The sequence below is a fragment of the Sinohyriopsis cumingii genome, chromosome 14 (genome assembly GCF_028554795.1).
Source record: "Sinohyriopsis cumingii isolate HCF-2022 chromosome 14, ASM2855479v2, whole genome shotgun sequence".
Classification (NCBI taxonomy): Eukaryota; Metazoa; Mollusca; class Bivalvia; order Unionida; family Unionidae; genus Sinohyriopsis; species Sinohyriopsis cumingii.
The window spans coordinates 50,762,693-50,777,217 of record NC_142974.1 but is presented as its reverse complement, the minus strand read 5'-3'; the positions used below and the strand labels follow the sequence as shown (position 1 = coordinate 50,777,217).

The following is a 14,525-nucleotide window of genomic DNA, read 5'->3' as shown; positions in this document are numbered from 1 at the left end:
TATTATGATAAAATTTAAACAATAATGTATACACCTTTAGAATAATCCTTAATACATAAAACAATTAACAAAATCATAAATGGATGTGATGAAAAGTAGCATAAATTTCCAATGAATTTAGGGAGGTGAAGTGAACAATGTTGTGAGTTTACAGCAAAATTTTAAAACAAGCACCACTTTCTAGTTGGCAAAGGGAGGTAATGAGCAATAGAGGGACTCTAAGAAAGGTCTTCTCAAATCTGAAATTCTGAGCAAATGTTCAGATTTCAATCTTTTTTTTTTTTCTATTTTAAATCCAATTTCGACCAAAGAATTAAATCATGCTTACCACATTCAAGTCCCATGTTTCTACGATAGCTGTCTTTGCAGATGGAATCAAACTGTATGATACAATTGTCAAGATCTCTCTCGTCTGATGGACAACTGATGTTGCTTATATGTGTTCTTGGACCAATGCCATAATAGCTATTATACTTCCATTCACCATTGTAACTTCATAAAAAACAAAAGCAAAAAATTATACTACAGCTACAATTATTACTAATATAAATACTAATTTACTACAATAACAATAATAGAGACAGCCAAGTCACAAAGGGTCTCACAATGAAACAAAATATAAAAAGGGACATAACTCTGTATAAAAATAAAAATAATGAGACAAAATGCCTTTGACTTACTACAAAGACACTTGGTATACCAAACTGGCATAAAGAATTTCTTGAACTATTTTCACACAAAGATGTGACTCAAACAAATCACTTCCAATGTAAGTGTGTTTGTGTCTGATTTAGATTTTTACACAGCTTTATAAAAAAATCAGTCAAATTGCTCCGATGTTAGAAGTGTGGCAGTTAATAATGATGTCTAACACTGGGGCATCATGCTGCAGGGATGTAGTATCATGTCCTACCCAGTCACATTATCCTTACACAAGGCCGACCAGTCCTAACAAAAAACTCTTAAAGCTGACCGCCTTGTGAGGCAGCTGCTAGTAACATTTTTATAAGTCTCTGATATGACTTGGCCAGGGTTTGAACCTGCGACCTCCTGCATCTGAGGCATACACTCTAACCACTAGGCCACTGGAGTGGTCACACTTCCATAAAGATCAAAATGCATTTGAAAGGATCTATAACTCGGCATATAATTAACAGTGTTTGCAACAAACACCAATTTGAACATGAACGTGATGAATGGTTTGTAGGCTATAATCATTGAAATAAATTGTAAAGGCTGTGAACATGAAAAATCAACATGCCATCATGTATCACATTTATAGCACATGGCATGGTTGTATGAGCATCTTTAACCCACTAATGACCTGCATCTCTGAACAGTGGAATTGATTACTGTATGATAATGTGTAGACCTGAGTAAAGTCTCATAAATATATCTGTAGTGGCGAAAAAGTGACAATACGGATAAAGAGAAACATGCCCAAGATGTACATTAACTCTTCCTGCAACCTAGACCTTGACAGAGGAAATGTTTATGATATGTGACACATGTGCTAGTTATGATATATAACTGGTTAAAATTTCATTAAAATACATTAATTTGTTCAACAGTTATAATCTAGATAATGATACAAGTCACAAAATTACACTTTTGCTTGTGTTGAATCTTGACCTTGTTTCATTGCAATATTTGAAGTAGTGTAATGCTCATACCCCATACAAGGATACAAGACACATCATTATACTTTTCCATTGCCATGGCATAAGCTTCAGTGGAGGAAAGGCATGGAATTGTACATGATCTAGAACTAGCTAAATCTTAATTAGGTATCTTAGTGTGTCAACAGCTTTGCTCAGTACAAGATTACAAAACAGTTTCCATGCCTCTGGCCTAGACTTTCAGAACAAGATCACAAAACAGTTTCCATGCCTCTGGCCTAGACTTTCAGAACAAGATCACAAAACAGTTTCCATGCCTCTGGCCTAGACTTTCATTACAAGATTACAAAACAGTTTCCATGCCTCTGGTCTAGACTTTCACTACAAGATTACAAAACAGTTTCCATGCCTCTGGCCTAGACTTTCAAATAGTGGATGTGACTATGACATGGGACAGACCATCTATAAATAATATATAATTAACAAAAGTTTTATTATAATATATTTAGTGGTTCAAAAGTTATACTTTTTCAAGGATAGAAGTCCCTTGATATGACCATGACCTTAAAGCATGAGATTCGGCTAAGGTATGATGTATATACTTCAGCATGAGATTACGCTAAGGTATGTAACACCATTGCTCATGATGTATACTTCAACATGAGATTAGGCTAAGGTATGATGTATATACTTCAGCATGAGATTAGGTTAAGGTATGTAACACCATCTGCTCATGATGTATACTTCAACATAAGATTTGGCTAAGGTATGTAACACCATCTGCTCATGATGTATATACTTCAGCATGAGATTAGGCTAAGGTATGATGTATATACTTCAGCATGAGATTAGGTTAAGGTATGTAACACCATCTGCTCATGATGTATACTTCAACATAAGATTTGGCTAAGGTATGTAACACCATCTGCTCATGATGTATATACTTCAGCATGAGATTAGGCTAAGGTATGTAACACCATCTGCTCATGATGTATACTTCAGCATGAGATTAGGTAAGGTATGTAACACCATCTGCTCATGATGTATACTTCAGCATGAGATTAGGCTAAGGTATGTAACACCATCTGCTCATGATGTATACTTCAGCATGAGATTAGGCTAAGGTGTGTAACACCATCTGCTCATGATGTATACTTCAACATGAGATTAGGCTAAGGTATGTAACATCATCTGCTCATGATGTATACTTCAACATGAGATTAGGCTAAGGTAACACCATCTGCACATGATGTATACTTCAGCATGAGATTAGGCTAAGGTATGTAACACCATCTGCTCATGATGTATACTTCAACATGAGATCAGGCTAAGGTAACACCATCTGCACATGATGTATACTTCAGCATGAGATTAGGCTAAGGTAACACCATCTGCTCATGATGTATATACTTCAGCATGAGATTAGGCTAAGGTATGTAACACCATCTGCTCATGATGTATACTTCAACATGAGATTAGGCTAAGGTATGTAACACCATCTGCTCATGATGTATACTTCAGCATGAGATTAGGCTAAGGTGTGTAACACCATCTGCTCATGATGTATACTTCAACATGAGATTAGGCTAAGGTATGTAACACCATCTGCTCATGATGTATACTTCAACATGAGATCAGGTTAAGGTAACACCATCTGCTCATGATGTATACTTCAGCATGAGATTAGGCTAAGGTATGTAACACCATCTGCTCATGATGTATATACTTTAGCATGAGATTAGGCTAAGGTATGTAACACCATCTGCTCATGATGTATAGTTCAACATGAGATCATGCTAAGGTAACACCATCTGCACATGATGTATACTTCAGCATGAGATTAGGCTAAGGTATGTAATACTGTCTGCTCATGATGTATACTTCAACATGAGATCAGGCTAAGGTAACACCATCTGCACATGATGTATACTTCAGCATGAGATTAGGCTAAGGTATGTAACACCATCTGCTCATGATGTATACTTCAACATTAGATTAGGCTAAGGTAACACCATCTGCTCATGATGTATACTTCAACATGAGATTAGGCTAAGGTATGTAACACCATCTGCTCATGATGTATATACTTCAGCATGAGATTAGGCTAAGGTATGTAACACCATCTGCTCATGATGTATACTTCAACATGAGATTAGGCTAAGGTATGTAACACCATCTGTTCATGATGTATACTTCAACATTAGATTAGGCTAAGGTATGTAACACCATCTGCTCATGATGTATAGTTCAACATGAGATCATGCTAAGGTAACACCATCTGCACATGATGTATACTTCAGCATGAGATTAGGCTAAGGTATGTAACACCATAAGGTATGATGTATATACTTCAGCATGAGATTAGGCTAAGGTATGTAACACCATCTGCTCATGATGTACAGTTCAACATGAGATCAGGTTAAGGTAACACCATCTGCACATGATGTATACTTCACCATGATATTAGGCTAAGGTAACACTATCTGCACATGATGTATACTTCAGCATGAGATTAGGCTAAGGTATGTAACACCATCTGCACATGATGTATACTTCAGCATGAGATTAGGCTAACGTATGTAATACCATCTACACATGATGCATACTTCAGCATGAGATTAGGCTAAGGTATGTAACACCATCTGCACATGATGCATAATTCAGCATGAGATTAGGCTAAGGTATGTAATACTATCTGCACATGATGTATACTTTAGCATGAGATTAGGCTAAGGTATACAACACTATCTGCTGATTATGTATACTTCAGCATTGTTTCAAGAAAGTCTCTCTAAACATTACAAATTTTATCGGCCCACGAACGAATGTCAATATACATACACATAGACAGATGAAAGGAAAATGCCATAACATAAAAGCACAATATGCAATAGTTTTGAAATGGACATACGAAAAGAAAGTACTCTTTTCCATAAGCTTTGACAACTCATATACTACAATGACTAATTTATGATTATTTAAAGCAGCAGATCTGTAATATATTTTCTTTAAATCTGTGCAAATACGATTTTTTTTTAATATCTGTGCCATTTAGTACTGGCAGGCTTAGAAAAGTGTGAAACTAATAATTGACAGTGCTTCCTCCTGGTAACAGAGGAAACTGTATGACAAAAACAAATCTTAAATTACTTATGACAGCTGGATCATAATTCAAAGCAGACTGCTGCAGCAGATGCAGTCAAAATTGAATCTATATCAGTTAGGCCTGGCATGCATAAAAAAAATTGTGAAACAATCAATTGACAGTGCTTCTTTCTGGTAAAAGAGAAAATTGTATGACACAAACAAATCTTAAATTATTTATGGCACCTGAATCCTAATTCAAAGCAGACTGTTGCAGCTGAGGAAAAGTTAAAACTGTGACTGCTGTCACATACACTTCCCCATGTTCCATTCACCAAAACCTCCAGTCTGCCCGAGTAGTCTGAGTTTCCATCCACAAGCCGAATATTCTCTATTACTGTCCTGCTGCCACCATCTATTCAGGCAAAATGAAAAGATATTTTCATGAACATTTATAAAGTATAAATTCTTGGAAAATTCTAACCTTAGCTATTTGACTTTTTGCTTAATTAGTAAGAAACCTTATTTTTACATGCATCAATACCATTTCTTTACAACCAGGGCAAAAATTCTTTGTTAAACTATAAATCTGTTCATATGACATGTCAGTCCTGACACTCTCAACCTTGCTTGAATTGAGTGACACAAGTGGGACAATATTTGGCTTTTTTGGGGAATTTGTGATACTTTTAACAAATTATTGTCTGTGTAATGCCAAGGAATTTGAAAGCTAAGTTTCTAAGTGTCTAATTCCCAAGGGCATGGTGGAACAGTCAACCTGTGACACCTGCCCAGGTCAGCTGCCTTTGTGCGTCCTTGAGAATGACACTTAGTTCCCATTTTTTCCACATCATATGTCAAAACAACTCAGGCAGAATGTATGCCTGTATGTATTAATTAGAGACAATTTAAACCTCAATATGACCTCTGATGAAAACATTCTTGACTATGTGAACATAATATGACCTTTCATGATAAACGTTTTGTTGTATTCACCAAGCACCAAGTTCTAATTAACACTGTGAATGTTGACATTGCATTTTATGAGAAAATTCTTTGGGTATTCACCAAACTCCAAATTTTAAGTTTGCTAGAAGTAAAATTTACATGACAACAAAGTTAAAGAATGAATGAATTACTAATAAACAGCTTTCATTATCCTGGTCCACTGGCATTAAGCAACATTCTCACTGGCATATGGCAATGCTAATGGCATTAAGCAACATTCTCACTGGCATATGGCAATGGTACTGGCAGTAAGTAGCATTCTCACTGGCATATGGCAATGGTACTGGCAATAAGTAGCATTCTCACTGGCATATGACAATGCTACTGGCAATAAGCAACATTCTCACTGGCATATGACACTGTTAATGGCAATAAGCAACATTCTCACTGGCATATGACAATGCTAATGGCAATAAGTAGCATTCTCACTGGCATATGACAATGCTACTGGCAATAAGCAACATTCTCACTGGCATATGACAATGTTAATGGCAATAAGCAACATTCTCACTGGCATATGACAATGCTAATGGCAATAAGTAGCATTCTCACTGACATATGACAATGCTACTGGCAATAAGCAACATTCTCACTGGCATATGACACTGTTAATGGCAATAAGCAACATTCTCACTGGCATATGACACTGCTAATGGCAATAAGCAACATTCTCACTGGCATATGACACTGCTAATGGCAATAAGCAACATTCTCACTGGCATATGACAATGCTAATGGCAATAAGTAGCATTCTCACTGACATATGACAATGCTACTGGCAATAAGCAACATTCTCACTGGCATATGACACTGCTAATGGCAATAAGCAACATTCTCACTGGCATATGACAATGCTAATGGCATTCTTTCTTTTCATAGTTTTTTTTTCTTCAAACAGATGAAGTCTTAAGTCAAACAGTTATATGCAATATCATTACCCCCTGCTTTTCCTTTCATATGCATTTTTCAATAAAATATATTTCAAACACGTTTATGTGCTAAGTGGTGCTTGTGCATGTGGTAATGTCTTAAATGTTTGCATGATTTTCAGAATAACTTCATAATTTAGTGTCATGGAAAATTTACCATATTATGAATTATATACTGTATATATTATATATAACAAAAGACATCAAGGTATAATAGTTTTGGTAACTAAATAAATTATCTCCCCATATTAAGGTATTATTATTATTATTATTATTATCAAACAATACCTGAAACTATAAAGAAAGATGAGTCAATTTTAACACATACATAGCAACATATGGTATGTAAAAGCTAATTATATACACTGTAACAGATGCTTTCAAACAAGGTCCCTCATGTAAAGAGAAAACTTATCCATTATGCAATAATGACTTACAAATATGAGGAACAAATTTTTAAAATGAATATTTAGAAAAATCTTTCCATCTTTATATCACTGTGAAAACAGAAGAATAGGAACATTAAGTTATAACATATTTTTGATTTAATGCATTTCTAGATAAAGCACAATTCAGGATTTAACACAATTCTGGAATTTGACATAAAATTAATTTGAGTGTAAGTAAACATGCAAACAATTCATATATCTAGGGAATGTTGGGAACTGGAGATATTTTCATTACAAAAGATTAAAATAGTTTTACATTTCATGTTCCAATTCCCATTTGGAAATGATATTGCATGCACTGTGCTTATCGGTTTCATGTTCCTATTCCCATTTGGAAATGATATTGCATGCACTGTGCTTATCTATTTCGTACAGGTATTCATTATACAATATTTGTGTCAGTCTACAGTTATTTGGATTTTTGATAACCTGAAAATATTATGGGTAAATTAAATACTACCTGCCACAAAGTGAAGAGTCTGTCAATATTGTTGAACATCGGTATTTACTAGCTTGTATAGTGCTTCAATTTTGTGCAAGTTCTTACAAACTGTATTTGCATTTGTGTTATGTGCAATTATTAAAGTTTTAAATTAATTTGCATTTTCCCAAGTTATATTTCCCAAGTTTTCTACTAAACCACATCACCCAATAAGCAAATGGCTTGTAAAAGCAATACTCACTTTTTTCCAATATGACAATCTTTTTGATCAAGCCATGGATTTAATACATGTAATTGCTCAGTGCCATGTAGATCTAGAGTTTCCTGTAAATTTGTTACATTAATCCCTATGCTTGCAAAGGCAGCACCCATTGTTTTCCCACATGACAACCCTTTGATCCAGCCATCCATATGATACTAGCTCCGTGACAAGTAACAGACGTTGATTATTTGAATTTCCTTTGATCATGCTGCACAATTAACATTTGTTCATTTGCATCCTTTAATCGATTTTACAGACTATATGGCCAAAGTGTTATTTAAAGAGACCAAGCTCTGTCTCCAGGTAAGCACCCACATTATGAAAGTGAAGCCAAGGACAAAAAGAGTTGGATGACATTTACAATAACTAGCCAATGACAGTTTAAAATGTATAGATGTTGATTGAGGATTTCAGTACTTTACCAGACAATGATGACAAATTTGTAGACTTCGTACCAGATGGCTTTATAGTGTCTGGGATCAAAAATGTAGACTTAACTTTCATTGTTAATTTTTAAAGGCATGTGGAATTAACATAATATAGGATACTGTCAATCATTTTATTGTAACAGTGCTATTATTTACCCCGGTATGCAACCTTTAACTGAATTCGTGAAGTTGTCATGTATGTGGATTTAATATGTCAAGCATTATTGATTTTCTTTTATTTAATTAGAACAAATTTAAGTTGTCCATTTCTTTGTCACATATTCCACTCTACAATATAATTATATTTTACCCTGGTTTTGCCATTATTTTTTGATCTATCTGTCTATCTATCTATCTGTCTGTCTGTCTCTCTATCTATCTATCTATCTGACAATTCACCCCTTCAGACAGATCTGACTTTCAAAATAAACTCCTCCTTATAAGGGGATCAATACAAATTGGTTTTTTATAGCCCTAAGTAAAGGGATGTCAACTTAAAACTGAGCATTCTGAATTATTTTTATACTGGTATTTAAACTTTAGTCAAGTTAATGGATTGATCAAAGAAATGGATTTAATGTATCAAGCATTATGGATTTTAATGGATTTAATTACATCGAATTATAAGCTGTGAATTTATTTGTAACATATTCCACTCAATAATATAATTAAATTTTACACTGGTTTTGTCATAAATTTCATTATATGTCTGTCTGTCTGTCTTTCTATACAGTTTAGCTTGTTTATTTTTCCAAAGTGCAAACTTACTAAACACACCTCGACTTATAAGTCATTGACAACAAATTAGTCCCCTCTTCAACTGGATCTAACTTATTAAACACACCCCAACTTATAAGTCATTGACAACAAGTCCCCTCTTCAACTGGATCTAACTTACTAAACACACCCTGACTTGTAAGTCATTGACAACAAGTCCCCTCTTCAACTGGATCTAACTTACAAAACACACCCCGACTTATAAGTCATTGGCAACATTTGTCCCCCCTTCAGCTGGATCTAACTTACAAAAAACACCCTGACTTATAAGTCATTGACAACAAGCCCCCTCTTCAACTGGACCTAACTTACTAAACACACCCCGACTTATAAGTCATTGACAACAAGTCCCCTCTTCAACTGGATCTAACTTACTAAACACACCCTGACTTGTAAGTCATTGACAACATTTGTCCCCCCTTCAGCTGGATCTAACTTACAAAAAACACCCTGACTTATAAGTCATTGACAACAAGTCCCCTCTTCAGCTGGATCTAACTTACTAAACACACCCCGACTTATAAGTCATTGACAACAAGTCCCATCTTCAACTGGATCGAACTTACAAAACACACCCCAACTTATCAAAGGGTCAAGAAGAAATTGGATTTTTGTAGCACTAAAAAAGTGGAGTGGGGGGAAGGGTTGACTCATAGATGAGTCGACTCATAAGTGAATATATATGGTATGTTGGCTCCTTGAGTTTCAGAGTAAACATATTCCATTTTATAGTACTGTAGCAATTTTGTGCAAGTACGTAACTCACCTGGAACTGTGGGAGGTGGATCTAATCCTGTAAATAATAATAATCATAATCACAATAATAATAATAATAATGATCATAATCAATAATAATAATAATAATAATAATAATCGTAATTATTAATAATACAAATCATAATTAATAATAATAATCATAACAATAATCATAATTAATAATAACAATAACACTACTAGTCATAATAATAATAATAAAATATATGCAGTTTTATGTCACATATTAAGATCAGTTACTTTTCTAAAACTTATCAACAAAATTAAACATGATATTTTGATAGTTCCAACAGATTAACAATTACAAAATACCACAACACTGACATAAAGATGGTTGTGAATGCAAAGTATGAGTACTTTATGTTATTCATTCAGTACCACATAGCATCGTGTATTATGTACTTAGCTCATGCTTTTTTCAAAACCATGTAGCATCAGGTATTATGTACAAGCTTGTGTTTCTCTCAGCACCATACATTGCATTAGGTATGATGTGCAAGTTTGTTTATGTCAGAACCATGTAGCATTGAGTATAGTGTACAAGTTTGTTTTTCTCAGAACCATGCAGCATTGAGTATGCTGTACAAGCTTGTGTTTCTCTCAGAACCATACATAGCATTGGGTATGATGTACAAGTTTGTTTTTCTCAGAACCATGTAGCATTGTGTATAGTGTACAAGTTTGTTTGTTTCAGAACCATGCAGCATTGGGTATGATGCACAAGCTTATGTTTTTCTTAGAAATGAGCTCATGTTTTTTCTCACAACCAAGTAGCATTGTGTGTAATGTACAAACTTAAGTTTTTCTCAGACTCATGTAGCACTGGGTATGATGTACAAGCTTATGTTTTTCTCAGACCCATGTAGCACTGGGTATGATGTACAAACTTATGTTTTTCTCACACCCATGTAGCATTGGGTATGATGTACAAGCTTATGCTTTCCTTAGAGTCATGTAGCATTGGGTATGATGTACAAGCTTTCCTCGGAACCATGCAGCATTGGGTGTGATGTACAAGCTTTTTTCAGAACCATGTAGCATTGGGTATAACGTACAAGCTTTTCTCAGAACCATGTAGCATTGGGTGTAATGTACAAGCTTTTCTCAGAACCATGTAGCATTGGGTGTAATGTACAAGCTTTTCTCAGACCCATGTAGCATTGGGTGTGATGTACAAGCTTTTCTCAGAACCATACAGCATTGGGTGTGATGTACAAGCTTTTCTTAGAACCATGTAGCATCGGGTGTGATATACAAGCTTTTCTTAGAACCATGTAGCATCAGGTGTGATATACAAGCTTTTCTTTGAACCATGTAGCATTGGGTGTGATATACAAGCTTTTCTGAGAACCATACAGCATTGGGTGTGATGTACAAGCTTTTCTCAGAACCATGCAGCATTGGGTGTGATGTGCAAGCTTTTCTTAGAACCATGTAGCATCGGGTGTAATGTACAAGCTTTTCTTAGAACCATGTAGCATTGGGTGTGATGTACAAGCTTTTCTCAGAACCATGCAGCATTTTGTGTGATGTACAAGCTTTTCGTAGAACCATGTAGCATCAGGTGTGACATACAAGCTTATGTAAAAACTCAGAATCATGCAACACTGGCTATGACATAAAAGCTAATGCTTTTCCCAGAATGAGTCAAAGTGTATAGACTTTCTTTATAACTTCATTTAAAATAGGATTGGACATTTACTGAGAAGCTGCTAGTAATGACAATGATCTGAAATGTCAATAGCAATCTCGCACAAATGAAACGTGTGAAAAATACAAAATGGTAAAACAATGAACTTTTAGACTGTATGCTTGAATTGGCATATGATGCATTTTTCTTCTTGTTGAACTCATAATGTCTAAAAATTATGATTATGTTATATTTTGTAGAAATTAAAGATTTTACTACTGTATTTCATACAAAAGTTATTAATAATTTCTTAGATGTACAAATAAGAAATTACAACATATCCATTTTACTTTGCTGCTGCTACCAAAACACCAAAGAACTGTGAAATGAATAAATTAAGCAAATTATAAGAGTATAGACCTTTTCAGTAACCTCATTGTCTGCCCTTTCTTTCTTAACTCTTTAGTGTATGGAGGTTGCGCTAGAAGCATTTCTGGGAGGTACTGCTGCTGGTCAACAATGACCGATTGTAACAAAGAATGAAGTGAACAAAATTATATTTCTCACCATGGGGAAACTTTCCAATTAAATGCCCTAAATAAATACATGATAAAGTAATTAACAGATAATTCTCAGGCACAATGGAATTAATTATATATCAAACGTTATGCATATGACCTGTGCAGATACTTGTAACAGAAATTTAAAAAATGTAGAAGATAATTTGGAGATAATAAAATAGTGAAAGACTATTGCTTGTCTAATCAACAACAACAACACAATAAAAAGAGAAAAATAAAATAATTAAAGTTAAACTGATAGTTGAAAGTAGCATTTTATTTAATTAGGTCAATTATGAACCTTCATTCATAATTATGTTCTATATTGTGCATAATGCTTAGAACATGCATCTGATGATGAAATCTATCTGGTAATCTTCTTTAATAAAACACAAACATATACAATAAATAGGTTCTATTTTGAACTTTGTTTGCATTGTGCTAAAGCTTTTGTACTATCAGCAATGAACAAAATTTCATGAGTCATCATTTCCATTTGCATACAGTGATTGCATACTTTTTCAAAATGCACACGCAAATTTGTTGAAATCAAAAAAAAAAATGTGACTGCTAGATTGCTCACAAGCTTGGTATAGACAGATGAATGGATGACTGGACAATAAGAATGACATCCCCAGTTTTACACATGCAATTGCTGAGTCAAAACAATGGTGATTTTAAGGATAACCAATGAACCTCAGTCCTGAAAATGTATTGATCTCTACAAAGAAAAGGATGCATATTTTGATTCTTAATGCAATACGTATTGAAAGTGAAATTATTTTGCATTCTAATTCATGACTAGAATCTTTTCATGTGAGGCGACAGAGTGACAAGTATACAATGATCTCTTGGAAAAGCTATATAAAAAAATTAAGATCTGGTCACCTGCCCATCTCAGGCTTTCTCAATCTGCAGTATAATGATAAACAAGAGCCATGTTAACAATCCCATTTGTAAAGGTCCACATTGTAGGGACTGGTAGAGTATGGTTGACTATGGAGGTTACTGACCCATGGGCCTTAATGACTTGGACATTTGGTCAAAGTATGAGGTCTTAAACTAAAGTTGCTAAGCAGAAATTTTTAATTTCTTTTTAGGCTTAACATGGCTATTACTTCTGGCTTTTATAACGCAGAATCTATTGGCGGCTTTATTATCCCAAGTGCAAGCCATCCAAAATGTTTTGGTTGAGCAATTTATTGTAGAATAAACAGGGTTTTAACATTTTATCCTTAATGAAATTTACTTTTGAAAGGTTCAGCTATGGAATGAGCAAGAAACTGGCATAAAAAATAAATGCTGTTTCTTTTTCCAATAGCATCTGAATTATACATATGACCATTAAATAAACCACAGGATATATCACTAGATACAAGTATAACTCCATTCCTTAAGTGCAAATCATCCAAAATTTTGGTCAAGGGACATAACATAAAATAAAAGTTATTAACAGTATGCACAAACCATTTTTCTCATTTTTTTTAGTCATGGTAACCTTGACCTTTAACCTTTTGACCAAAACTTCAATAAGGATAGTCCTTATCTACACATCTAACCTATCCACAAAGCATTCCTTAGTTCTGATGCAAACTTGAATTTGTTAGGCTGACTTAAATAATGTACATGGTGTCCGGAAAATTTCACGTGCTAATAAAAATTATTACAACTATTGAAAATATCGTGTCTAGAAAATTGGAGTGCCTTAACATAAAGATGTTCAACATAAAAAATTCTCTATACAAATGATACAGAACAAAAATAATAATAATCTTCATGATGAGTGATGTACAAAGAGCTGAAGGTACAAAAATATATGCAACATGGCAAATATCTGTAAACCCTCACCTGATGTGCTGATGGGCTGGCAAGTTGGGTCGTCGACCTGATAGGGAAGGAACTTGCAGAAATACTCCATGTTTAAGACAACCCAGGGGTCATACTCAGTTTTCAAGAGGCAAGACCTTGCTATCACTGAAAAAGTAAATTCATGCACTCTGTATTCATCTGACAATAATGCTATTTTCTCAAAATTGATGTCAGAAGACCTTGTCTTATGATAATATTACTTCCCTTCATTTCAAACAATTTAAAATATGGTTTCCTGGATGTTTCTTAGAAGAAATATTGCTAGCGTATAATGGTGACAAGAGTTAATGTATTCCACCAATGATTCATTACTACCCTTGTCTTGTTTATTCCCCTTCATTTCAAACAATTTACAAGTTAGTTTACTGGGAGTATCTTAGAAGAAATACTACTTGCTGATAATAGTGAGAACAAACCTGTATTCCATTAATGAGTTTTAATTAACACATGCTCTTTAGACTAGTTACTTAGGCAACATCTTTTATATTGTAACCAGCAGAAGAGAAATGATCTTGTGTTCCAACTTTGGTATGATGAATTGTGGTGAAAATTCTGTTCTTTTGGCTTGATATGAGACAATTAGCTGAAATTCATCAACTATATAATTATATATATTGTGATAATTCTTTTATAATATTTGAAAAATAAATTGGAGCACTAGCTCATTGGATTCTGAATCAGTTTTGATTATCAT

General features: G+C 34.3%; 1 protein-coding gene across 1 annotated transcript; it reads right to left on the bottom strand.

Moving 5' to 3' along the window:
* Positions 1-232: 232 nt before the first annotated feature.
* On the bottom strand, positions 233-13,931 carry LOC149783777 (neurotrypsin-like). The gene is made up of 4 exons (XM_089933163.1): positions 13,811-13,931; positions 9,765-9,791; positions 4,950-5,118; positions 233-492 (listed from the first exon to the last, which is right to left on the bottom strand). Exons 1-4 carry the CDS (start codon positions 13,878-13,880, stop codon positions 285-287), a joined length of 474 nt encoding a protein of 157 aa, XP_089789289.1. The 5' UTR covers positions 13,881-13,931; the 3' UTR covers positions 233-284.
* Positions 13,932-14,525: the final 594 nt, after the last annotated feature.